The sequence below is a fragment of the Macrobrachium nipponense genome, chromosome 25, assembly GCF_015104395.2.
Source record: "Macrobrachium nipponense isolate FS-2020 chromosome 25, ASM1510439v2, whole genome shotgun sequence".
Taxonomy (NCBI): Eukaryota; Metazoa; Arthropoda; class Malacostraca; order Decapoda; family Palaemonidae; genus Macrobrachium; species Macrobrachium nipponense.
In genome coordinates, this window is record NC_087214.1 from 35,607,182 (window position 1) to 35,635,138 (window position 27,957).

General features: G+C 42.1%; 1 protein-coding gene and 1 long non-coding RNA gene across 5 annotated transcripts in view; one reads left to right on the forward strand and one right to left on the reverse strand.

The window, feature by feature from the left end:
• LOC135199357 (uncharacterized) overlaps nt 1-18,848 on the forward strand; it is a 48,053-nt gene extending 29,205 nt beyond the window's left edge. For 3 of the 4 annotated variants that reach the window (XM_064227326.1, XM_064227325.1, XM_064227327.1), the window contains exons 3-5: nt 1,044-1,253; nt 3,803-3,934; nt 16,396-18,848. In XM_064227326.1, the coding sequence (XP_064083396.1) occupies nt 1,044-1,253; nt 3,803-3,934; nt 16,396-16,605 (552 nt within the window). In that variant the 3' untranslated portion in view covers nt 16,606-18,848. The remainder of the gene's footprint in view (nt 1-1,043; nt 1,254-3,802; nt 3,935-16,395) is intronic. The other variant, XR_010311054.1, reaches the window with a different exon arrangement.
• Nucleotides 18,849-18,974: 126 nt separating this feature from the next.
• LOC135199358 (uncharacterized) overlaps nt 18,975-27,957 on the reverse strand; it is a 30,272-nt gene continuing 21,289 nt past the window's right edge. The window contains exon 2 of the long non-coding RNA XR_010311055.1: nt 18,975-19,073. This is a non-coding gene — a long non-coding RNA (uncharacterized LOC135199358). The remainder of the gene's footprint in view (nt 19,074-27,957) is intronic.

The following is a 27,957-nucleotide window of genomic DNA, read 5'->3' on the forward strand; positions in this document are numbered from 1 at the left end:
TAGTGCTGCAGCTGTAAGAACACAATAGTTATTACGGGTTTTCAAAGTTAACTGAGATTTATGCCCACCAAATTCAAATGTTACACTGAGATGCTGTCTCTAGAAATCTAGCCCAAGAATTATGTCTGCACACAGGTCCATAGAGAAAAACTTGAATCTCTAAGAATGTGAATAAGGGGGTCCACTGCAGTCATGTCTTTTCTAATATTTCTGTGCACTTTGCTTTGCAAAATTACAACTATAACTGAAATACTATCATAAAAGATAAGAACTAAAACCAACAGCAACCCCTGGGTGTATTTATGAGCAAATAGGTAGGAGGATATCATGGGAAAATGAAAAGCATGACTTGCCTTCTTGAAGTCTAAGATCACAACTAACTCATGAGCCTCCTACTTCATTGATCTGAGCCAGTCTAAAAGCTGCTATCAGTCAATTTATGGGCTTTAGAAGTAGTGGAACCTCTTTCCAGCCTGAATTCCCCCAAATCAATGGCACGTAATTTTTATGCTCACCGTGAGTGAATCTGTCCACCATCCAAAACCTGTTATTGCGACTCTTGGTTTATTAGTCCTAATTAAAGTTAGGTGACCTGTGTAAATCTTTTTTTCATCAGATTTCATTTCCTCATTCCCATACAGGGTTATAGTGCAGTCAGTACACCTCACTTGGTGCACTATAGGCATTATTGAATGTTCTTTGCAGTGTCCCTTTGGCACTTAGCTGCAATGCCTTTCATTCCTTTTACTGCATTTACATTCTTATTCTCCTTCTTCCATGTTACTTTCCACCCTTTCCTAACAATTGTTTCATAGTGCAACTGTGAGATTTTCCTCCTGTTTCACCTTGAAAACCTTTTTGCTTTCAATTTCAACTTGGCCTAAATTTCATGTTCCATTCCAAATTTGAAATAGTAGATGAGAGCGCACACACTTTTCAATGTCACATTTATGTAGCCAAGGAGTAAGATTTAATGCATTGAGCTTTTGGCCTACTGATGCTTCTAGACATACACTCATCTGAACTTTTCTTTCTTCTTGCAGGAAATGAAGCAAGGAGCCCTCAAACAGCGCCTTCAGGAGTACTTCATTTACAGGAATAACAAACTGGAAAGTGCTGTGAATGAAGTCCAGGATAGTTTGAAGAATGCTTATGAAGCTCGTGGAAAGATTATCGCTATTAGAGACCAGTTCATAGGAGTTTTCAATGCTTCCACAAAGCCACCTCTTACTTCCCAAGAAGGAGACTTCCTGGTAATACATGTAGTTATGCCCTATAAAACTATTTAAACTTTACTTTTGTTATAATGTCTTTTGTTCTTACAAAATATACAAACCCTGGGCCCCTATATACGTATTAAGAATTATTTTTGGCGAAGCTGGAAAGTTGCTGCTAAACTCATGAACAGGTGTTGTTTCTACATGATCTTCAAACCTTCAGTCCTCTACATTAGGAATGACTTTCAACGTAGGCTGGAAAATGGCTGTTGAAGTTTCAAAAAAGGTGATTGGGCAGTAAACGACTCTCTGCTAGTCAGGAGTCCCACCTGACTGGACGTAAAAATTCCAATTTTATTTCGACCGCCATGTTTATTGCATCTCTTCCTGACTGCTGTTATTGTTTACTTTCACCTTTTGTCAGATCTTTCCTTTTTTCCATCTGTTTATGTGGTGTATACTTGTGTTTGAAATTATTTGTGATGCAACTCAAGATTTACCATTGCCTGAGAAATCCGCCTTCTCCCAGCGAGTATGCCCAGGAGGGGGGGTTAAGAGATGTGGGAGCTTCTGCTCCTCTTATGGATGTAGATCCTCACGCCCTTGGTACTAAATGCCGAGGGCACGAGTGTGCTAGAAGCTCAACTTGTGAAGTGTGTGTGTCCTGGTCGTCTGAGCAGGCTAGGAGGTATGAGAGAAGGAAACCGTCTTAGGGGAAGACTTCCAGGGCTTTGTCAGAGGTTCACACGGCCTTGGTGACGGCAAGCGTCTCTCTTGCTGTAGAAGAGTCTCGTTTCCCTTCCAGGAGAACGTTTCTCCAGGACAAGAACGTTCTCCCAGACTCTTGGCGCGATCACCACCACTGGTTGGTGATCGCTTGCGACTCACTCCTGCTAGTTCCACTAGCAAAGCAAGCAAGAGCGTCCGATCTTCCTCACTTGCCCCTTCAACTAGTTGGTGTTATACTGGAAGGAGCGAAGTGATCAGGGGGAATGATGAAGAGGGCTCTCCTTATGGTTCAGCTGCTGGTGGCTGATGGAGGTAAGACTTATCTTCAAGTGTCCATTTTATGTTCTTTGATTAGATTGTAGAAATGGGGGGGGAAGGAAGTTCGACATTGACAAACCCAGTACTTGTATTTGCCTCACAGTCTCCAACACTAATGGTTCTTCTTGCCTTTTCATATGCGGTTAAGTTTACCTTCCTCATATGAATTGGCCAGAAGTTTAACTTTTGATCCTGCAGTTCCTATCCTCCAATCAAATAGTTAAATGCTTGATTTCCTTCCTCACTTTTCGACCAGGAAAGAAATTCAGGTGGGGCAAATGCCTGTCAGTCCATAGAGACTCACTCAGATTCCTCCCTCCAACCAGTGAGTCTTCCTAATGTAAAGGACCAAGGGTTTGTAGATTGTGAAGGAACAAATCGCAGTTTTAAAAAGTAAGTTGTGTTTCTCCTAACTCTACCAAACCTGAGGTCCTTTTACACTAATGCTACCTCATGCCACCCTTCAATCTGATACCTGGGCCTAAAAGCAGATAGTACTAGGAATGTTTATGTCCAGTTGGGACATGGCCCCCACTACCGGATGGTAGTTAACTGCCTAACTACCTCGTTTGAAAGTTGAACGGCCCTTTTCCAGCCTTCCTTGAAAGTAATTCCTAATGAAAAGGACATCGGGTTTGAATAGTTAGGAAAAATACAATTTACTTTTAAAAATTGTGATGTTTAACTTTTCCACATCAGAAAACTTACTTGATGCGGTCATTACTCTCATACCGTTTGTTTTGACATTATCATATAAAACCTATGTATTGCTGAAGACTTGGTTTTATATATACTGCAGTTCCCAATTAGGCTATGCCACTGAACTCTGGAAATAAACATTTTGGGGCATTCAGCATCTTAACCTCTCGTCTAAATTTCAGTTCAGTCATAAAGCAGATGTATGATTAGTGGATCTGTGGTGAAACAAACTTAAGGTTTTCTTAAAAATTTTTTTGGATAAAGTTTTTTTTTTTTTTTAACTTTTCCAAAGCTGCCTTGCGCATATATAAAAAATGAGGTCCAGTTGATCAGGACTGACATACCTGATGATCCAGATGGTACAATGATATCGAGACTGCCTCCTTCTGTCTGTCACATGTAAGATTGGTGAACCTCTGAGAATATTCAGGATGTGAAAGAATGTAGGCTATGTATATTTATGATTAAGTAATGTTTGTTTGGAAATATATTTTATTTTTTTATTTCAGAAATGATTTTTGTTCTGTCTTCATTACTTCTAAACTTCCTGTACACAACTAATTGTTATTTCTTTCTAGCCTTTCCACTTACACTACTTATCCCTATCACTTTTTTTTAAGTCTTGAAATATTGTTAGTTGCAATGAAGAATTGGAGAGAAGTATGGTACATTTATACCAATATCTTGGGCTGTGACCTTGTTTTGATGTTGTAATAGTAATGCATATAATTATTGAGTTAACAGTATTTTGTTGGCATATTGTTACCCATTTTTATTATTAAATGGAACAAAATCATAGTAGTTCTGATATATCTTCTTTTGATTTCCTGTTTCCCAAGTGCTGTGGCTATGGTGACAGCGACTTCAAGAAGATCTTTAGTGTCACGGAAGAGTGCTTTGGCCAGCTCAACAACATCCAGGAACACTATGATAGTATTGTGAGTGAAGTGCTTGAGGCCATACCACATTTGGTAAGAAAGATGGTGATGCTTTTGCATTCTAGTTCATTTTGATTTTGATGTCACGTAATTAGCCTTTTCTTACATGCCACAAGGTCGGTGAACCCGCCGTATTTGTGGATTTCTCTATGCAACTTATACCCTCATTATTCACAGAAAATTCGCTTATTCGCAGTATTTTGCTATGAGAAATATCCTCATAAAATGCACTTGTTGTGATTAAACTATTTAAAAAACCAGGTATAAACCTTTTTAGTGAGTTTTTCTAGCTATTCGCCGGGTGGAGGGGTTAGTTCTGGTACGCATCCCCGCGAATAGGGGGCCGGGGACCGGTAACACTGTAGATCCATATGCTCCAGGTCATTTGTAAAGAAAAAAGAATGGTAATTTGCTTTACTGCTTATGTTTGAAGTGCAGAATCTTCCCTTTTTTCCCACAAGTTTCATTTTGAATTGCAAAGTTCAACAATTTTTTGTAAAGAAATTTTATGGTAGAATTCGATGCTTTTAAATGGTAAAAATAAAAATGCAGTTATCAGACATAGATAAGAAAAGGTGATTGTGTTATGTTAAATATTTCTGTTGCCTTCCTAATTTTTTTTCTTTGCCTCTTCATCTTGTCATTCTTTTAGACTGCAAATAGGCAGTCACATTAGTTGCATCAGATTTAACTTTTATATGCAAGTAACTTACCAAGTAATTACATAGCTATAAGTTCCACTTATACTGCAGCTTGAATACAAAGTTTTGTGGGTAACACTTCAAACAACTGTGTAGGGACCAGTTCTGCCCACTTGCAGTAGAATAGGAACACCTGTAAGCAGAAATCTCAGCTTGTTCCTTCTGTCATTGAGTAAACACCAGTGATGGCGGTAGTTTGTTCATTATTTTCCAATTACAGTAGTCTCGGTTCTCAACGCTAATTCGTTCCAGAAGGAGCGTCGAAATTTGATTATTTCGAGAACTGAATATAGTTTTCCCATAAGAAATAACTGAAAATGGTTTAATCCGTTCTTAACCATCAGTTATTACCACCTAAACCTTGCCTTTTTATACAATAACAATTACATGTAAAATTACAAATAAATAAGTTAAAAGGTTAAATAAATATCATGTTAACTGTATTTATAGTTTTAGATGTATAATATACAGTATAAAAGAAAACTGGCCTGTGTCCAATCGATTGTTGACCAAGCGCCATAGGCTACCTAGGTAAATAGTAAGTAGAACGTAGTGTAGTGGGTAGGCATAAAACGTGTTGCTAACATAATAAAAACATTGAAAAGCAAGTCTAATCATTACAGTAAATTAATAAACTATTAAAATTAAACTCAATTTATATTTATCAAAAACTTGCAAAAATTTGCCTACAGAAAGTCGGCATTTAAGGATGTAAACAAACCATAGCGCAGCCCTGGTGGTTTATAGCGGGACTATGGTAGTAAACAAAACATATCGTCACTATAAGCCTAGAAACGTTTACATTCGATATTAATTTATGGTAAATCTTATACGGAGTCGACTGCAATACTGTATACAAAATCGCTTGAAAATTATCTTTCAGTAAATGTTATGATACTAACAATTTTTTCATAAATGTCCTTGTAAAAAAGGTGCGTCTTTAACGGCAAATTGTCCAATATCAGGGCTGGTTTCAAGCTTGTTGGACTTTGACATTATTAGGGTAATCAGGGTACATTTATATGTACGTATAAGTAAAAGAATTGTCTTAATTTCTATAATTACTATACCATTACGTACAAGCGTCTCTTGAGTTTAATATCAAGCTAACCTCTTTTTTTACGAGGACGCTTATAAACCAAGCATACAGATTGCGTTCGTTACCGCGCACGCGTTACATATGTAAACTGTGTCACTACCAGATCTCACGTAAACATTGACATCTTTTTACAGTAGACATAAAAGAATCGTGTTAATTTCTATAATTATTCTATACCATAGCAGCTTCTCTGATTTAAGCTAAGGCTAACCTCTTTACCAGCAAGCTTGAGAGAGAGAGAGAGAGAGAGAGAGACAACAAATGAAAAAAATAAATAAAAATAAATAATAAATAAAATAAATAGAGAGAGAGAGAGAGAGAGAGAGAGAGAGAGAGAGAGAGAGAGAGAGAGAAGAGAGAGAGAGAGAGAGTTAACAAGCTTAAGATTGCGTTCGCTACCGAACGGCACACATTACTATGTAACGTGGTTTCACTACCAAATCTCACACGTAAACAATGACGTATTTTTACAGTAGACATAAAAGAATCTACTTAATTTCTATAATTAATGTATACTGTAGCAGCTTCTGAGTTAAGCTAAGGCTAACCTCTTCTTTACCGGCAAGATTAAAAAGCTTAGATTGTGTTGCTACCGAACCGAACATGTTACGTATGTAACTGGTTTCACTACCAAATCTTACACGTAAACTGATGTATTACAGTAGGACATAAAGATTCGCCTTAATTTCTTAATTACTACGCACTTAATATGGCAATAATGGGCTTCTCTGATTTAAGCTATGGCTAACCTCTACCGGCAGCTTAACAAAGCTTAAAGATTGCATTCGCTAACGAACTGCACATGTAACCTACACACGTAACATTGCTTTCACTCCAAACCTAACACTTCAATACGTATTGCATTTGCTACTGAAACGCGCGCCTCAAGTGTGAGCTTGGTTTTAGAATAGGTCTACGCTGAAAAAACTCAAGCAAGGGTGCTTGATTAAATCTTTTTTTTGCTCACACTTTCATGCAGAGGAGAGGATAGACGAAACTTAAGGTTTATTTTGGAGTTGGAAATAATGGAAACATTTTGAAGAAGGAAAATGCGAGATGCCATGTAAACACTTTTCCATTATTTCAGAGATTAACAATAGCAAAAGGTTTGAACATAGATAGCCAGTAGTAATGTTGGGACCCATGATGAATCAAAAGGTAACTGCATATAGAGTTGATACCACCGAAAAAGCAAACGAAATGCGCGCAAGGTGTACGAGACACGACACATGTTTGAATGTTTGTAAACAATAGCTGCGGACTTTAACAATGCTGAGTGGCGTCACCAGTGTTACCAACCGGTTTGCTAAATTATGCTAGTCGGTCCTTATGCCAAATATGGTGCAATTTGTGCCAGAATTATGCTATTAATCTATCATCATCTCATTTCTCTAATACATTTGAGTTAAAACAACGATGTAATGGAAATTTAAAATATTTATATATTATAGGAAATGATACAAAGTGACGAACAGACAATATTATAACTAATAATTTGATGATCTTTACATGTTAGCAAACTCGAAATAAAACACCATTTTTCTTTAATAGATCACATACGCAATCACTATTATAGTATTTGACAAATGTGTGAAGATCACACATACAAATGTGAAGAAAAACATACAAATTTTACTTATTACTGCATCATTATCATGCCACTGAGAACCATTTTTCTTTAACAGATCACATACACAATTAATAAATACTTGAAAATGTGTGAAATTTACTTCAAATATAACATTTTGATATTTACTGAAAAAAATTAAAGGTAAACAAACACCAATCTCTACTCAAGAAGAAAAACATACGTACTTATTACTTGATCATTATCATGCCACTGAAACACCATTTTTCTTTAACAGATCACATACGCAATGAATAAATACTTGAAAATTGTGTGAAAATCACTTCAGACATAATTAAAATTTTGATAACTACTGAAAAAAATAATACTTAAAAAAGGAAAAAAAGTAATTCTTTACTCATGAAGAAAAAACATTATTAACACTTTACTGATCGTTTGTCATGCCACTGTGGGTATTTTTTTATATTCACAAAATTGTTTAACATTCCTTAGTTGGGTTCAAACTTAGGCAATTAACTCATTTGTTAGTGCTGCTTTTGAGGCAATTTCACTATGAAGATCCATATATTCACTATAGCTGTGTATGAAATTGAGGAATTTTCTGCATTTTATTTAAAATTTTAGTGGAAATACATTCTATAATTGTACTAAAACCCTAAGTGTGAAAGAAATTATGCTTAAGCTTAAATTCTTGGGTCAAATTATGCTAAAAAACATGAAATTATGCTACATTTTTGGTAGCACTGGATGACGCCAACTAGTGGCGGCTGGCGGAAACGGTTTTGTTTTCAAACTTCATATGGTTGGGGGTCGGAAACTTGTTTTTTGGTTGAAAACAGATACAAAGTGTATTGGAAATTTAGTGGCGAAATCCGATTATGTCGAGTTCTAATACGGTCATGAACCGGGGCTCTACTGTACTGTACTTAACTGTATTTCAGTGGTATGCATTTCCACTGGAACAAACACGTATTTAGTAACCTTCAATGGAATCTCAGGAAGATTTTTTTTCCTTGCTTTGTTATTTTTGAGTTGATTCATCGGCTAATCTTTTGTTACCCTTGTGAGCCAACGATAATAGTTCACCTCTTTGAGTAATTCTCATGTTACGCCATTCCTGTAGGCTAAACTCTGCATTATGTTTTTGATTACCAGTCATTATTATTTGTAAACTTTCTGTGAATAGGTTTGCCTTAATGTTAAATTCTCAGATGGTGTTTTCCAAGCTGTTTATTTCGTCAAAAGTAAATTTTGAGTGTTTTGTAATTCTTTTAGGCTAAAAGCTAGGCAGCTTTTGCCCATTTTTTGCCTATGGTCATTGCTCCTCTCTACCTGTAGTGACGGGGCATCAGCACTTTGTGTTGTCTCTACTTTACCGGGTGCTTTGCAAGCATGGGATAATTTTCGCTTTTTGCCAAAGCTGATATTATGAATAAAATAAATGTCCTTGCCCTGGGCCCAGTTTGTTCAACAAACGACCAATATTAACCCTTGCACCACCATTGAACACATGCACCAAAACAGCTTTTATTAAAAAGACTTCCATAAAAGACAGTTGACTGGAGGGTAAATCCGGTACACAGTGGCCCCAGGCTTCCCAAGACAAACTTGACAACCTTAAACCAAGGCGAGGAGACAGTCAAATAGTAGGCTAACTCCTAGCCTTCGTTATCCTTTAATGGTTGGTGTAGCCAATCCCATTGTGGATCTCAAATATAAAAGTGTAGGAGCAGAAAGTAGTTGGAGAGAATGGTGCTTATGGAAGAAGACGTTATTGTCGGCTGAGAATCTGTCCAAGTAATAGCTTCATCAGTATGTTGTGGATAGTACTGGCTTTGGCAGTACAATTTGATGACATTTTCAGAGATGTTTCTCATGTCTTCTGAACAAGGAGGGCACGCATCCAAGTTGATACACAGATTGTGAACACTCCTCTCTTCCAGTTCCTTGCTGGACGAGTGGTTTTCACGCTCGGCTGCCAATCTGGTGGTCCGAAGTTCGAATCCCGGCTCGGCCAGCGCGGAGTCAGAGGAATTTATTTCTGGTGATAGAAATTCATTTCACTATAGTGTGTGGTTCGGATCCCACAATAAGCTGTAGGTCCCATTGCTAGGTGACCAATTGGACCCTAGCCATGTAAAAATATCTAATCCTTTGGGCCAGCCCTAGGAGAGCTGTTAATCAGCTCAGTGGTCTGGTAAAACTAAGATATACTTCACTCCTCTCTTCCAACACCCAGACAGAATCGGAGCTCACCTTCCTCCCTGCTGATGGACAAGGCATGAACAAACTCAGCTTTCTGTTTACAGTCGTTCCTATTCTCCCGCTAGTGGGCAGAAGTGGTCACCTACACAGTTGTTTGAGGTGTTTTCCGTGAAATTTTTCATTCAAGCTACTGTATAAATGGAACTAATAGCTGTGAAATCACTTGGTAAGAATTTGTAAAACATTTTTATTTTATTGCAGTGTCTTACCGAACAATTATACAGCTGTAGGTTCCCTACGAGGCAGACAGTAGATTCAAAACTTCCGTGGTGACGCCGCCAGCGTAGATGTAGGTGACGTCATCTCCCTCCACTCGAGGGAGCTACACAACTGCCCAGGTAACATCAATTCGTTCTCTGCCGGCTTCGGGTGAACATCGGTGGTCGGTGCAGACTTTTCTTCATTTGTTGGGAAGTTTATCTCTCCAATATCGGTGAAGTATTCAACTTCGTGTTTGTGGGATTGTAGCTTAATTTCTTTTCTGCAATTTTGTGGCTTTACTGTCATGTCGGACTCTAGTCCTTCAGTAGTTAGGTTTTGTGCCGGAGGGTGCAAAACTAGGCTAGTTAAATCAATTTATGATTCGCACACTAAGTGCATTAAGTGTAGGGGTTGTGAATGCTCGAGAGAATCAACTTGTGATGAATGCAAGGATTGGCGTGAACAACAGTGGAAAGTTTTTGTTTCTCACTCGGGGAAGGTAATTAAGGATAGGAAGAGGAAGGCGGCTCTCAGAGCTGAAAGTAAGACTAGCTTAGCTTCTTCTGCTTCTTCTATCGAAGCACCTGCTCCTATTCCTTCTCCTTCTCCTCTCATTATGTCTCCGATCTTGAGTCCTCCTACTCCTGCACCTGTAACTCCCTTGCCAACTTCCCGTGGAGTTTCTCCTGACACCATTGCTAGCCTCGAATCTAAATTTGAAAAGAAATTCGATGTATTAGCGAATACTGTTATGCAGTTAGGGTTATCTGTAAAGTCTTTCATTGAAAAGACTTCTAGTGAAGTGAGAAGTGTCAGTGCAGTGCACCTGAGGGGCTGGCTGTTTGTCCCGTAGTTCTCCTAGACGAAGGTCCCTGTCCCGCTCCCCCGCCTCGGGGAGAAGACATACCGGAGGTCCAAAGGAGGATGTCGGGGTTTGCCCACAGACAGTTGCTTCCTCCGTCGATCCTGTGGTGCGACAGCAGGAGTCGACTAAGCACCATTGGAAAGGTGTGTTGTTTAAGTCATCAGTTATCGACAGAGTCGAGTGATTTGTCGCCGGTTAGACGTCATAAGTGGCGTGATTATTCAGCCTCACGTCCATTGAAAAGACGTGCGACTGAAGAAGTGTTCACTCCGCCCCCTGTGAAGAGGAATAGAGAAATAGACAACCCCCACCCGTCATGTAGTGTAGCTACATGGACTTCGCCACGGAATCTCACGACAGCGACAGCCGCCTTCGACTCGATTGCACAACGAACTGCTCCGAGTCCGTCGAGATCTTCGACTCATCTAGCAGTCGAAAGTTTACCTTCGACATCACATACAACAGAGAATTCGACTGGCGTGAGACCTCTGGTACCGATCGTGTCGAAGTCCACAACTCCAGTTGCTACGACTTCAGCTCAAGAAGACGTGAATTTAGTTCCTTTACGTCGACAGTTGCAGGAGCTGATGAACTGGATGAAAAAAAGCAAACAATGTCCAAAGAACAATGAGTCGAATCAAGAACTCTCTCTATCGCCTATCTCTTCGGATGACGAGGAAGACTTAGAAGAGGACTCTATTCCTCTCATCCCATTCGAAGCTGTTATGCTATCTTCTGGATATGTACCCGGATTACTTCGTAGCAGCCGCTTCCAGGTCACCTGCTTCCATCTTCCTGATGAGAAGGAAGAATTTCGATCCTCTTCTCCCGAAGCTCGTACTGTCTAAGGCTGCTAAACGATCGCTTCGTGATATAGAAGACTGGTTGAAGTTCAAGAGAGAGCTCGGGAAAGCAACTTTCGCCTATTCTCCGTCGAAGCTGGTTAAAAAGAGGTATAGGTTCTACGTAACCGGAGAAGCTCCCTCCATGGAGTGTCTGCCTCCTCCCAGGGGGACTTCTCCGGCCTTGTAGATGAAAATAGGAGGTCCGCGTTTGCAGCAGCAAAAATATTCTTTACATCTCCTGAATAGGACCACTTGGTAAAGAATATCTTCAAGATTTTGGAGATTATGAGTTTCTTGGACTGGACGATCGGAGCCCTTGCTACGAAAATAGAAGACTGCCCTACTCTCCAGGAGGACCTGGCAGCGGACTGGCTTGGAGTTTTGTCATGCGCCGACAAATCAGTTCGGGATGGTTGCGATGAGCTTGCCTCCCTTTTCGCATTCGGGACCCTCAAGAAAAGGCAGCTCTGGTGTTCTTTTGTTTCGAGAGGAGTCGCTTCACCTCCACTAATGACTTACTTGCTCAGTCTTCTAAGGGAGTTAAACCCTCGACTGTGACGCCTACCACCTCGGAATCGCCCTGGCAGAAGAAACCCTTTCGAGGGGGCAAGTCTAGGCCGTTCGTCAGGCCTCGATCGAATTTACGACTCCCGACCAAGGCCTCGACAAAATCAGACACTAAATCGTCACAGTGATCCTTCAATCCTTCATGCTCCGGTAGGGGGCAGAATGAGCCTCTTTTGGGAGGAATGGAGTCGCAGATGGGCAGAACCCTGGGTAACCCAAGTTCTCCAGTTCGGTTACTCCATTCCTTTCAAAGACACACCCCCTCTATCCAATGTTCCCATCGCATTGCCCGCCTACTCTCCAGGCTCGGAGAAGTTTGTAGCTTTAACTCGAGAAATAGAGATTCTCGTGCAGAAGGCGGTCATACAGGAGATAAGCGACAGACCATCCCCGGGGTTTTACAACTGTCTGTTCGTAGTCCCCAAGTCATCAGGGGCTGGAGGCCCTTGCTGGACATAAGCGCACAGAACTTGTTCGTCAGAAGACCAAATTCAATATGGAAACGACTCGTTCGGTGTTGGGATCCCTTCGCCAAGGGGACTGGATGGGTATCCCTGGATATGCAGGATGCATACCTTCGGTTTATGGTTCATGGGCAAGACCTATCAGTTTCGAGCTCTTAGCTTTGGCCTCTCGTCAGTATCGCAGGTATTTACGCGAGTGCTGGGGAAGTGGCTTCACCTCCTGAACATCAGTGTCACTCTACCTAGCGACTGGCTTCTCCGCTCCTCTTCAGAAAGTCAATGTTTGAAGGACTCTTCATTAACTGACTCGTTAGGTCTCCTTATAAACGAGGAGAAATCTCAGTTATTCCTGACTCAGAGCATTCTCTATTTGGGAATGACTCTGAACTCTTGAGCTTTTCGGGCTTTTCTCTCACCAAAGAGAGTCCAGTCGTGTCTGGAAATAGAACAGGACTTCCTGGATCGCAAGTCCTGTTCCGCCAACCGTTGGACCAGTCTGTTAGGGACACTTGCTTCGGTGGAACAGTTTGTTAAACTCGGAAGACTGCACATGAGGCCCCTACAATTCTTCCTGAAGGCGTCATGGTGCAGGAAGACTCAACCGGACTCGAGTTTTCTCGATTTCAGACGAAATCAAGGAGGACTTAGCGTGGTGGCTATCAAAACGAAGACTGGTAGAAGGTCTTTCGCTTCGTCCGCTCCACACAACCCTTCAGTTCTTTTCAGACGCCTCCGATGCAGGTTGGGGAGCCCTGTTGGGGAAGAACGAAGCGTCGGGGAATGGTCAGAAACTCAACGCTCTCTTCATATCAACGTGAGGGAGCTATTAGCAGTGTACCTGGGACTTCAGGGGTTCGCTCATCTCGTGACGGGACAGGTGGTTGCAGTTCACGGAGACAACCCCACAGCACTTTCCTACATCAGGAAACAAGGGGGGATGTGCTCTTTCACCCTCTACAACCTTGCAAAAGATCTGCTTCTGTGGGCAGAAAAATTTCAAGTTAAGCTAATCCCTCAGTTTGTTCAAGGGAAAATGAACGTGCTGGCGGACGAACTAAGTCGATGTCAATAAGTACTGCCATTGGAATGGACCTCTCTGATGCGAAGGTCTGCCTAGACCTATGGAACTTTGGGGGAAAGCCGATGATAGACCTCTTTGCTACTTCGAGGAACAACCATCTTCCGCTGTTTTGCTCTCCAGTCCCGGACCCTCTTGCATGGTCAGTCGATGCAATGTTACTATCTTGCATGGTTAGTCGATGCAATGTTACTAGACTGGTCGGGCGTACGCTTTTCCCCCATTCGGCCTGATAAGACAGGTGCTGAACAAAGTGTCATTTCACGAAAAAGTCTCTCTGACACTAGTCGCTCCGTTCTGGCCAAGGAAAGAATGGTTCCCAGATCTCCTCGACTTGCTCGTAGATTTCCCCAGGCTTCTTCCGGTAAAGAGATGTCTACTCAGACAACCGCACTACGCAAGGTTCCACCAAGGGTTATCCGCTCTGGCACTGACAGGATTCAGACTGTCTGGAGTCTCGTCAGAGCGAAAGGTTTTTCGAGATGAGCTGCAGAAGCTATCACTAACTGTAGACGAGATTCTTCTAACAGACTATACCAGTCTAAATGGGGAGTATTTCGAAAGTGGTGTAAGCAAACTAAAGTCTCTTCTGAAATATCTGTGAATAAAATAGCGGATTTCCTTTTATTCCTAAGAGACGTTAAGCGTTTAGCACCTTCGACGATTAGGGGATACAGAGTGATGCTGGCTTCAGTTTTTAAACACAGAGAACTAGACCTTTCTACGAATAGTGATCTTTCTGATCTAATTAAATCGTTCGAGACTTCCAAATCGTGTAAGGATTCGATAGCATGGAATCTCGATATAGTTCTTAAACGGCTTTCAGGTCCTCCCTTTGAACCACTACTTTCTTCGTCTATGAGAAATCTCATCAAGAAGACGTTATTTTTAGTTGCGTTAGCTTCAACTAGACGAGTTAGCGAAATACACGCGATGGACAAGAAGGTGGGTTTTTCTCAAGGCAACGCAGTTTGCTCCGTGGAGCTCAATTTTCTCACGAAAAACGAGAACCCTTCTAATCCTTGGCCACGTAACTTCGTTCTCAAGAACCTGACAGACTTTGTAGGCCAGGAAGAAGAAGAACGACTCTTATGTCCCGTGCGGGCATTAAAATATTACCTCCGCATAACAGAAAGAATTAGAGGTCAATCGAATCGTCTGTGGTGCTCTGTAAAAGACCCCTCTCACCCTCTCTCAAAAAACGCTATCTCCTTTTTTCTGAGAGAGTTAATTGTGGAAGCGCGCGCACAAGCAAACGACGCAGTGGTTACTTTGCTAAGAGTGAAAGCGCATGAAGTTCAGGCAGTAGCGTCTAATTCGATGTTTGCTACACATTATTTGAAAGAAATCGAGACAGTTGTTCGAAAATTGTAAGTCTATTCGGTCCACTTTCGGTAGCTGGCATGGTGTTGGGAGAAACGACATGGGGGTTGCTCCCTCTGTTAGCCTATCTTTCGCCTTGTATCAAGGTTGACGAGTTAAAGGGAAGTCTAGGGGTACAGTGTACCTGGAGTACTCACCAGTCATTTTGGTTATAGTTTTGGTGGGTAAAGGTTTTTCATTAGGTGTAGGTGACAGCTTTTTCATGTTGGTTATTTCTGGTCTTAGCCCAGGGCAAGGGCAATATTTTGTTGTTTCTTCGTTGAGTCAGCGGTGAACACCATGACTACGAGGATCTTCCACTCAATGTAGACGCACCCATTGGTCATATTCCAAGCCTTCTACTAAGTAAGATGAGCACCGACCAGAGGCAGTATTCTCCTGCAGTAGATCTCTTGCAAGGTAAGGTACAACAGGCACTAGTAACAGTGCTTTTGGGTATTTTTTTCAAGAATCATAAGTTATTTTTTAATTAAAACTCACATCCACAGGCCCCCTGTCCTTGCAATAGGTAATCAGCTGTATAATTGTTCGGTAAGACACTGCAATAAAAATGGAATTTTCATTGGAAAATAGAATTTTATTGCATACTTACCGAACAATTGTTAAACAAAGCCCTCCCTCCTCCCCACAGGTGGATGGCTGGGCAGAACGAATTGATGTTACCTGGGCAGTTGTACCTGTAGCTCCCTCGAGTGGAGGGAGATGACGTCACCTACATCAGCGCTGGCGGCGCCACCGCGGAAGTTTTGAATCTATTGTCTGCCTCGTAGGGAACCTACAACTGTATAATTGTTCGGTAAGTATGCAATAAAATTTTATTTTACAATGAAAATTCCATTTTTTTTTTTTCAAATGACATTTTAAGTGGGTCACATTAGTTGCACCAAATTAAACTTTTAGGAGGAATGAAATCCACAATTATGTTGAATACATTACCTAATGATCAGTCATTACATGGGGGAATCAAAGTTTTAGAATTTATAGAATTGTTGAATGAAATTATTATAGTGTTTGGACTCTCCAACGTCTGGCCAAAAGTTTGGGTGAGGCAGGAGTTCATGGGAAGTGATACGGGAAATGTATGGAAGAAGGTCTGTAAAATAATAGATTTATAGCACTGTAAACCTGAAGAGTTGTGGTTTGTTGTGTAAATGCTACCTTTTTAAAATCGGTTTAACTGTTATGTACTATACTACTGTATGCTGTACAGGTTTGTACTTGAGCTGATAAGAATTACATAGAAACTCGGGTGCAACTGCAAGACTGGTTTTGGAACCATGGTTGGCATTATGTACAGTAGGACAATAACCTGCAGTGTATCGTGTAGTTTCAGGACAATCCTAGAAAGATGGAGGTGTGTTCTCCCTTAAACACTGGCTGATCAAAATGAGAGTAGTTGCAGTTAGGAAAGTTAATCGTTGTTTTGTACTTGTTACAGGTGGACTCGAAGTTACAGGGACTTGAAATGGCTGTTTATAAGAGAAACTGCCAGGTACAACAGTGGGCAGACTTGAAGACCCAGGAAATTCAGGAACACTTGGCCAAGATTCGTTCTGTGTTGGAAACCATGGAAACTATGAAATGCCGCATGGAATCCCTCCTTCAGGTCATAAATGGAGACAAGGCAGCAGTTGGAGGAAGCCGATGATAAATTTTGCATAAAAAAATGTGAGAGTAAAGTTGTCACATCATAAGCTCAGATATGAAATTAAATTGAAATGCGGGTAGGTTTGTTGTACCGTGTTGGTATGAGCAGTTGCCGAATTATATCCCATGATGGTATGTGTGAAAATTTACAGTATGTACTATGAACATACCCAAATATTGTAAAACCACTTGACTGGCATTATAATTTTTTGGTATGACACATAGTTTTGAGGTTCACGAGAGACAAACAAGAAGAATCTTAAAATTTTTGTTGAAGCTACTTTTCTGTCACAAATGAACACACTGCAGACATCAGATCTCAGACAGCTAGTTGTTGTAAACCATCATCCTTTTCAGATACCTGTTTCTTATACTCCGATTCATTCCATTTCTTAATTTTCTTACCTTTTGGTCAAGTCAGTATACCTCTCATTTTGTATATACAAGAGTAGTATGGGTAACTTTCATAAGCATTCCGTAGAAATCTAGGATGTCATTGCAGTTTTTAAAACTTCATTATAATGAAGTGTTGTGGAGTACTGAGTGTTCATTGCACAATGACTTGATTATACCAACAGTGGCCTCCAGTTTCTTGTTACAAGCGTTAAAGACTTCATGGAACTATTGCCATGGTCTTGTACTCTTGGCCAATAGGATGGTGTAAAGTCTAATCACAATCTTTCATAAGTTATACCTTTATGTCTGTGTGGTCCAAGAAGTCTCCAGACTTGAGTTCCTTGCAAGCTGGAAAATGCAGAATTGCAAGATACAACTTGACCTCTATAGTTACTTTACACAAATAAGACTTGATGTTGGCAGGCTTTGAGTTACTGCATTTAATTTCAGGCAGGTAAAGGAATTTTACAATCTCATGGAAATCCAGTGGTATCTTCAATATTTTGATGAATTAATGATGTTGGCAATTGTACCTGGATAGGTGATCTATACTGTTCCAAGGAATTCTGTAAGTGAACCAGTTCAGGCTTTGTTTAGGATTCTTACTCTTACAATTGCCTTTTTTTTTTGTATACACTTACTAACACTGGAAGTTATGGCTATCAGGACTGTTTTTCTTCGCTCTGTCACAACTGACTTCAGGGTGAAGAGCCAGGTCCTTGATAAGTTCCCAGAGGCTGTGATACTTGTAAATCCAACCTTGCCATACAATTAGGGGACAAGGAAGCTGAGCCTTTGTGCTCCAGGTGAGTCCTTGGGAATGACCTGAAAAGGATAAGTCTATAGAACGATTTCACAAGGTTGTGTTTATCAATACACTACAGGTAATTTTCTGTCAGTCCAGTCTATAAATCATGTTTTAATTTCTAGATGGTTAATGTTGAATTGGCAATATTCATCCATCCATCTTTGAAGTTTCATTTATCACTTCATGTAAACATTAAGACAGTAATCAATTAGCAATGTCAAGATCACAATCTTTACTTTTTTACTTTTCCCTTTGTATGTTTTTAGTACTTAATCCTAGTCTCCACACATTGTACTACAAACACCAGTCTGGTTCTTAGAAAGTTACAGGGATTAAAGTGCTCTCTTTCTCATATGCCACACTGTATTTTATTTTTTGAAATTTCAGATGTTTATTCCTCACCATAGTATCATATCAACCTTCTAACAAAGTTTAAGGTCTTCAACATTGCTTTCCCAAGGTGTAGTTTAATGTAAGTAAAACATGAGGTCAGTGCACTGTATTTACTTTGAAATTGTCAAGTTTGTGTTGATATTCCGTGGCTACCATCCTGCTATATTACTGGAAGTAACCTTTCATTCCTTATTGCTTCCAATCACTACTAATCAGGCCACAGTTCACTGACAGATATTTGGAAGAGAATGTTATAGAGATCACAAAACAAATTATCTAAGACATGAATGATTAAAAAATATATAATTTTTGCTGTGAGTGAAATAAGAGTTTATCTAAATTTTTATAGTTTTGAATTTTGTGGACTATGTAAATTTAGAGGAACTGTACTACAGTGATTTTATTTCTGGAAAAGATTATTAAGTAGTTTTACAATGGATATAAGGATTGCATCTATTTTGTCTTTGTGCAGTTTATCAAAAAAGCAAGAAATTTTTGTTTAGTTGCCTATATATCTTACTATAGGTTGGCTTTTATGTTGATTTTTTTTAATGTATGGCCTTCTGTAGCTGATATACATTGACATGTACTGTATCAAGTTTTGGTGCCATTTATTTTCCTAATGCTATATAAAGGAACAAAATCAATATTTCTTCTTTCTTCAAAATTGCCCCCAAAAAAACTTAAAAAATTAATTTAATATTTTGAAGAACTATGTTTAAAAATCACAAAAAATAGAAATTATTTTCAAGGTATAATAAACAAACAAGATAAATCAAGAAGGGTTTTTTGAGAGGTCCTATAAAGCTTGGTCTTGGATAGAAAGTCTTGCTTTTGCCATGAAGATCGGCTGCCGGGCACTGCGTTCTCATCTGAAATCGGTCCACAAAGTATGAGTAAATGATTTAAGGTTTTTTGTATTTTTTAATTTTATTATATATAATATACATTAAAAAACAAGTAAATAAACACCAGTAATAGTGATAGCAATCAATATGAATGTAAAGTAACCCCTTCTGTAGGAGCTTACTGAAGAGTGGTTAGAGTAAACCAATTTTTTATTCTCTTATTCTTCTCTGATAATGCAATGTTTTAGTGATATAATTTTTTACCTGAATGTAAATATGTGGTAGGTTAGTTGGAATGACAAGTATTGAAAAAAAAAATATCATCCACAAATACTCATACATAACATTTATATATTTTACAAAAAGGTAACATAACCTTTCAGGTAGATGTGCGTCTCACAGACCCATTAACTCTTGTAGACAAGATGGAGAGGGACCTTGGAGTAGCTCCCTCACCCCATGCATGGATAAACAAAGTTAGAAGCTACTGGGAAGACCAAGTCTCCCTGGTATTTAGCAGTTACTGAATTAGAAGTTTTGCTTGAGGGGTGGTGGGTCTTTCAGACCCAGGTCTGCCTGAGGCGGTTTAAAATAAATAACTACCCCACGGTATTTTGAATAGATTTACTGGTGTCACTAAACATACATTGTGTTAGAATGTTGTAAGAGGTTTAGGTATGTCACACTTTATATTATAGCCCTATACAACGTATAAAGCGCCTCAGTAGCGTGATTAGTATGGTCTTGGCTTGTGCCACCTTGGTGGCTGCAAGTTTGATTCTCGAGCATTCCATTGAGACGTGAGAGATGTGTATTTCTGGTGAAGTATACTCTCGACGTGGTTCGGAAGTCATGTAAAGCCGTTGGTGCTGTTGCTGAATAACCACTGGTTCAATGCAAAGTAAAAGCGCCATACAAACAAACAATATACAATGTATAATGGAATGCCCAGAAATTACAGTTTGTTCCGACACGGGATACACACCTTTCGGTCCTTTTACAATAGGAAGGTTACTAGCGGCAGCTGGATAGGTTGTAGGCTTTCGAACAAGGGGTTCGGTAGTTAACTGCTTGTCCGACAGTGCGCGCGGCGCACGACTGGGAGGCGAAGAACCACTTTTGCTATCGGCCTGCTGGCGTGTGGACGTGTGTATCATCGCTCTCTGCCCGCTTCATCGTCGTTTTGCTTTCGCATGGTTGTGTTTTCTCTTTCTGTTTATCTAGTGAAACTGAATTGTAAGTACAATCATTTCAACTTTTTTTTCATATTGTTGCATTGTGAATTGAAGGATCATGGATTCACCACGCCCTCCGATTATCCGGCGACTGTGCCCCGGGACTGAAGGGCGTAAGTGCGGGAAATTCTGCAGTTTCCCGGAAATAGATCCTCATGTGTTGTGTGCTCGGTGTCTGGGGCGCGAATGCTCTCGCACCGAGCCTTGTAATGTGTGTGAAAATTGGTCGGAGGTGCCGTGGGCCTTGTATGAGGGCAGGAAGAAGCGAAGTCCTGCAAAGGAGTCGTCGGAAAGCTCTCCCGCGACTCCTTTTGTGACGGACACTTTGTCGTCTTTCCTGCCCCTGCTCAGCTCCCACGTATGGCACCTTCCCCTGTGTGGGGGGGGGTGGTATCCAGGTCCTTCTCCTCACCCGATCTGTCGAGTGTGGAGGAGGGCGCTCGGTACCCCGACGTTCAACTGTACTCTGGGTCTTCTGTCCGTTCAGGGTGGAGCTTTGAAAGGTCTTGCCCACCCAGGGAACTCAGGCCCCCTGAGTGGGACGTGACTCTCGTCCTTAGGAGTTTGACTCGAAGACCCTTCGAGCCACTCCGAGAGTTGTCAGACAGGGATCTGACCCTCAAGAGCCTCTTCTTGCTGGCCCTGGCATCGGCAAAGAGAGTAGGGGAACTTTATGGTCTGTCCTTCAATGTGAAACATTCCAGGGGATGGGGATCTGTGATGCTCGACTTCGTCCCGAACTTCGTTGCTAAGACTCAGAATCCGTCGATCCCTGACGACAGGTTCGAGTCTTTCACAATCCCTTCCCTAATGGACTTCACCAACAATGATTCGGATGAGATGCTGCTTTGTCCTGTGAGGGCACTACGACGCTATCTGAAGAGAACTCAACACCTCAGGCCTGAGTGTCGACGCCTCTTCGTTTGCGCCGGGGTGACCAAGAAAGAAGTATCCAAGAACACGCTTTCTTTCTGGCTGCGTGAGGTGATCAGGAGGGCATACAAGGCTGATGGTAGTGACGACATCCGTACGCTCCGTCCGAGAGCCCACGAAGTCGGGAGCATTGGTCCTTCCCTTGCGTTCCGCAATAACTTCTCCGTGGCGCAGGTCCTGAAGGCAGGGGTCTGGGCCAACCAGACTACCTTCACCTCCTTCTACCTTTGGGATATTGCCCACAGGTCCTTGGACACTTTTTCTTTGGGACCCGTGGTGGCTGCTCAACACGTTGTGTAGCTAACCCAGACCCTTGCAGGCTGAAACAGCATCCAGTCCTGGTGTGACTGTAAGAATGGATGAGTGAATCAGAGTGTGACTGGCTTCTCTTCCCATCTTTTTCTACCCCTCTACCTGTGGGCAGAGGGTTACGGTCGTCACTACGCTGGATGAGGACGAGATGCAGGTGAGCTATATGACAGAGCCCCATCCTATCCCTTTCACTAGGGATAGGAGCAGAATATCCACCACTTCCTCCTACAAGGGGGGGGTGGAAGTGGATGCCAACAAGAGACAAACCCATAACTTTACGTTGCCTCTTGCAAACAGGAACTTGTTCTTGCTTGCTGGTACAAAGAGATACGCTTGCCTCTCTCTTAGTACTTGGTCCAGAGGTCTGACCATTGATCCAGCGGTACACACTCCGATCAATCGGACAGAGGCTTGGATCCCTCCCTCGCTCTCATGACCAGGGAGGCATTCCAAGGTTGGGGGAACACCAGTCTGTTCACAAAAGACTCAGATTCCTCCCACCAAGAAGTGATTCTTCCTATTGTAAAAGGACCGAAAGTTTGTATCCCGTGTCGGAACAAATGACAATTTGTCCAAAATTGCATTTTTCTAACTATACAAACCTGAGGTCCTTTTACACATAGTCCCACCTCATGCCACCCCTCACTCTGCAGTTTTTGCTTGGGCCTAAAGCAAAAGTGATTCTTCGCCTCCCAGTCGCGCGGCGCGCGCACTGTCGGACAAGCAGTTAACTACCGAACTCCCTTGTTCGAAGCTTACGACCGTCCAGCTGCCGCTAGTAACCTTCCTATTGTAAAAGGACCTCAGGTTTGTATAGTTAGGTAAAATGCAATTTTGGACAAATTGTCACATTAGTTTTGCATCAATATTTTTTCATTTTTCTGATTATTAACTTGAGGGTTAGGACAGGAGGGCCAGATGACACTAACCCCTTACCACCCCTTGGGGAGTTAATGCCTTCAGTGCACCTCAGAGGGTGCATTATAGGTATTACTGAAGCTTCTTTGCAGCGTCCCTTCGGCCCCCCCTAGCTGCAACCTCTTTCATTCCTTGCACTGCCCCTCCATTCATATTATCAATCTTCCATCTTGTCATCCACCCTCTCATAACAATTCATACAGTAAACCCCCGTAATGGGGGGGAAATTGGAAATGAAGTTGGGGCCACAGACTAAATTCCTTGCTTGTGACATTGAACAATGCAGTTGAGAATTTTTGTAACCGTCTTTGTAAGAAAGTGAAATTTTTGAATGCTATTGTAATCTAAATTTTTTATTAATTTTAAAATTATAATCAATGGTATGCACAGTAGTCATTTTGGAAAATGGTATAAACAGTGCACTACTGTCCAAGAGTTCTTCACGGGATTACTATTCAAAGTCTTAATATTTCCTTCCCTCAGAACGTCTCGGAACAGACATGCTATCAAAGTGTTGCCAAATTGATATCTGGTTTGGATGATGCTCGAGCTGCTGGAACGTCAGCCACACCCGACATCTCACAGTTAGCGTTAATAATGATATGTCATAAGGTAGGTGCCAAACGTTATGCATTTGCTTTCTTTTACGGTTCCATTTGATGACAACAAAAGGACACCAGAAATGTTACCAGTTTTAGGAAGATAGATAGATAGGAAATCTTGAAAATGAAAATACCAGAATCAGAAGCAGTTTTTACCATTAAGGGAAAGTCTGCCTTAAAAATGTGTTAATAATGATGATCAAATACAGTACGTAGTAGTTTTTGGGAATGTAATACATTGCAACATATTATTTCTTGTTCTGCTGGTTTGCTCATTAAACGTTTTGACTTCTCAACTTATGAAAAACTCGAGATACGGAAGCAAATACGAAGATTTTTGTGCCTCTACATACGAAAATTGTTCAAGATACGAAAGGTTGTTGCTGTACAGTCTGAGATTCGCCCGGACCACTGATAACAATTTTAAAACTCGCGCGCCGCCAACTGAGTAGACTTGCCACCATCCTCCCGCTCTCCCATTGGTTCCTGATGCTAGTCACTGTCATAAGATCCTGCTTTCCTATTGGTCAGCATCGCTCCCATGATCCCATCATGCATCTACGTAGCGGCGTGCTTTTTCAGCCACTTTGCGACATCATCGGTATCGTAAACGCCCGGAATTTGTTCATTCTATACGATTTTGTTTATTACCGTAAATTTGCTAGTGATTTCGTTGTGTGAGAACTTTACTTCATAAGTATACGTACTACATAACTTAATTACGTACATTATATACGTAGTCATGGGTCCCAAGAAAGTTCAAGTTCACGGAAAGAAGAGGATGCTTTCTTTGGAGACGAAGATGGAGATTATTAAAAAATATGAAGCTGGTATGCGATTGAGTGTGATCACCAAGGAATACGGCCGAAATCCGTCGACAATAGGCACCATCCTTAAGCAGAAGGATGTTGTCAAAGCAGCTACACCTTCCAAGGGAGTGACTATTTTGTCCAACAAGAAGAGCCACATGCAAGATGGAAAGGCTGCTTCTTGTCTGGATAAAAGACAGAAATCGCTGGCGATACGATAATGGAGATGGCAATCTGCCACAAGGCCAGCGCTATTTTCGGCGATTTGATTGCCCAGGCCAAAGACGACGGAGGAGAAGGGACATCGACACCAACCCCAGAGTTCAAGGCTTCTCATGGGTGGTTCGAAAAATTCCGTAAACGGACAGGCATCCATTCGGTGGTGCGGCATGGGGAGGTGGCCAGCTCGGACACGAAAGCGGCCGAAGCCTTTATTAAGAAGTTCGACGAGATGATGCTCAACGAAGGCTACAGTTCTCAGCAAGTCTTCAACTGTGATGAGACTGGCCATTTTTGGAAAAAAAAATGCCTCGTCGGATGTACACTAAAAGGAAGAGAAGAAGCTACCCGGGCATAAGCCTATGAAAGACAGGCTTACGCTCGCACTTTGTTTGAACGCCAGTGGGGATTGCAAGGTCAAGCCCCCTACTTGTGTATCATTTGGAGACTCCTTGAGCCTTCAAGGCCCACAAAGTGCTTAAGGAGAAGCTTCCAGTGATGTGGAGGGCTAATGCGAAAGCCTGGGTAACGAGACTTTTGTTCACAGAGTGGGTAAATCTGTGTTTTGGCCAGGCAGTGAAGAAATTCTTGGAAGAGAAGCGCCTCCCTCTGAAATGTCTGCTGTTGTTGGACAAAGCCCCTGCTCACCCTCCTGGCCTCGAGGAAGATATCCTAGCGGAGTATTAGTTTATCAAGGTTCTTTATCTTCCGCCTAACACCACCCCTCTCCTCCAGCTCGTGGACCATCAAGTGATATCGAACTTCAAGAAGCTGTATACGCAACATCTTTTTAAGAGCTGTTTTGACATCACCGATACCACAAACCTCACCTTGCGTGAATTTTGGAAGGAGCATTTCGATGTTGTGATATGCATCTGACTCATCGACCAAGCTTGGCAGGAGGTTTCGAGGCGAACCTTGAATTCTTTGTGGAGGAAACTCTGGCCTGATGCCGTATCCGCCTGAGACTTCAAGGGATTCGACGTGGGCGAAGCTGGTGCTGCAGATTCAGGAACAGTTGACGATCCTGAAACTATTTTGCAACCAGATCTTGACGAGATCGTTGCACTCGGCAAGTCCATGGGGCTGGTCGTCAACAAGGACAACATCAATGACCTTCTCGAGGAGCACCAAGAGGAACTTACGACAGATGACCTGAAGGAGTTGGAGGCCATGCAACATAACGTCGTTGAAGAAGAGTTCTCTAGCAGCGGCGAGGAGGAGGACGACGACGACGCTATGACAACGGCAGAAATTAAGGATACTCTAGCTGCTTTTCATAAGGTGCAATCATTTGTAGAAAAGAGACACTCCGAAAAGGCTTACACAGGTCGTATGCTTGCACAGTTCGATGACGTTTGCCTGAGTCGTTTCAGGAACATTGTCAAAAGCAGGCAGAAGCAATCTTCCTTGAATAGTTATTTTTTTAAGAGGCCTTTAGTAGGAGTAAGCAAAAAGGAAGAACCAAGTGATACTACGAAAAAACAAAGTTGAAAGTGGTGAAGAAGTGGAAATTTTGTATACGTAAAGTATAAAAAAGTAAAAAAAAATATTAAAAATAAAAAAAAGAAATTTCATACATTCAACTTCCCTGACAGATATATACTTAGCTATAGACTTCGTCGTTCCCGACAGAAATTCAAATTTCGCGGCACCCGCTACTGGTAGGTCAGGTGATCTACCGCCCTGCCCTGGGTGGCAGGACTAGGAACCATTCCTGTTTTCTATCAGATTTTCTCTGTCGCCGGTGGTGTCAACATTGTTGTTACTACTTCCTGGCTGGAATTCTTTTTTCATCGCAATTGATCTTCTCGGCTGACTTTTGGTTGACGTACTTGGATCGTTGTATTGGCATTCGCTATTGTGGACTCGTTTTTGGACTTGCTTTTGGATTTTTCTTAAGAATGTCTGACTCGAGTGTTGGTGTGAGAGTGTGTGTGAATGAAGGCTGCAAGGTGAGGATGCCGAAGGCTTCGGTAGATCCTCACACTGTATGCAGACGTTGTAGAGTGTTTGAATGTTCTTTGGCTAACACATGTAAAGAGTGTGAAAATTTAAGTGCTGAAGAATGGAAGACTCTAACTTCTTACTTGAAGAAGTTAGAAAGAGATAAAGCTGCCTCTAAAAGCCTAAGTAGATCTAGGTCTAATGAACAAATATCTAGTTTTGTAGCTTCTTCTCCTCATAAAATAATAAATGATTCTCCCTTGCTATCAGCCCATTCACAGATTGCAAATCCGACAGATTCAGCATCGGAAATTGCAGACCTAAAGGCTACCCTTCAAAGAATGCAGGTCAAAATGGCGGCATTGGAAGGTAAGCAGAGTGGTTATGACATATCAGTGGAAAGTGATGCGAGTGTTCCCAGTGTAGTGGAGGGGGCGTCTGATCGGCTCTGCAATGCTCCCAGGCCTAGACCTCTTCCAAGCTCCCTGGCCCAGAGGAGAAGGAATGTCGAAAGCCTTACGGAGGTTGTGGAGGCTCCCCACCGATCAGGCGTCCCTTCGGCAGGCTCTGTATCGCCTCAGACTGCCAGGGATTGCTATAGAAAAAGCGTCCTGTGTGAGTACTTCTCATCTTCAAAATCTTCCTCACCGAGGTGCGGGTGGAAAGATACGAATCTTTCTCGCCCCTTGAAGAGGAGCTCGAAAGCACCTGCTTTGAATTCTATCCCTGAGCGCTTCTCAGAGGAAGCTCCCTCGGTTATCAAGAGAGCTAAGAGAGATGTTTCGACTCCCTTTGCTGTAAGGAAGCCTCAGATGCCTTCCAGATCGCCCTCTCCTCCTTATGAAACGGAAAGAGAGGAGGCTACCAAGAAAATCCTGCTAAATTTACAAGAGCAGATATCATCCTTGGTTGGAGTGCTATCCAAAGAACCTCCTCGCATAAAGGATAACACTCTTCCTATCAAGAGGTTGTCTAGGCGCCAATCTCCTGCCAGGCGCAACGAGCCTTCCAGGAACGAAGCGTTGACCAGGCGTGAGGAAGCAGAAGCGCCAACCAGGCGCCAGGCATCACCCGAGAGTGATTCGCCACCCAAAAGAGAGGTGCTAGCAGGGCGCGAAGAGCCAACCAGGCGTGAGGCACCAGCTAGGAGCCAGGCTCCAACCAGGAGTGAGGAGCCAGCCAGGCGCCAGCCAGGCACGAGGCGCCAGCCAGACGCGAGGCGCCAGCCAGGCGTGAGGCGCCAGCTGGGCGCCAGGCGCCATCCAGGCAAGTATCGCCAGTTAGCGGATATCCTTTGGAAACTGTAACGTCTCATGCATTACAACATAGAGCTGCGATGTCACTCAGTCCCTCACCGATTAGAAGTCCTTCGCCTTCAGAAAAAGTGAGGTCTACGGAAGAATTATCTGACAAAAAGGATCAATCTCCTTCAGATCTACTCGAACTGGAAGAAGTTTCAGAAGACGAGGCTCCAACAAAGGAAGGGCTGTCGAATTACAAGATTCTAACAGCACTTTTACTTTATGAATATGGAGACTCGCTGACTCTGGCCGCCCCTCCTCCTCCTCGCTCTCTCTTTTCGAGTGCCAAGGCTTTGAAGTCTTCATCGTTCTTGAAAATGAGACCAGCCATTTCGATGAAGAGTGCTCTCCAGTCTCTCGGTTCCTGGATAAAATCTAAGAAGGAACTGGGGAGGACGGTGTTTTGTATGCCTCCCGCCAGACTGACAGGCAGAAGAGGCATTTGGTACGAGACAGGAGAGAACATGAGCCTGTCTCTTCCTGCCTCAGTGGAGTCAGATTTCTCGAGTCTTGTAGACTCTTCGAGGAGACATGCATTAATGTCAGCTCGAGCAACTTGGGGCCTGTCTGAGTTGGACCACCTCCTCAAGGGGCTTTTCCATGTGCTGGAAGTGTTCAATTTCCTGGATTGG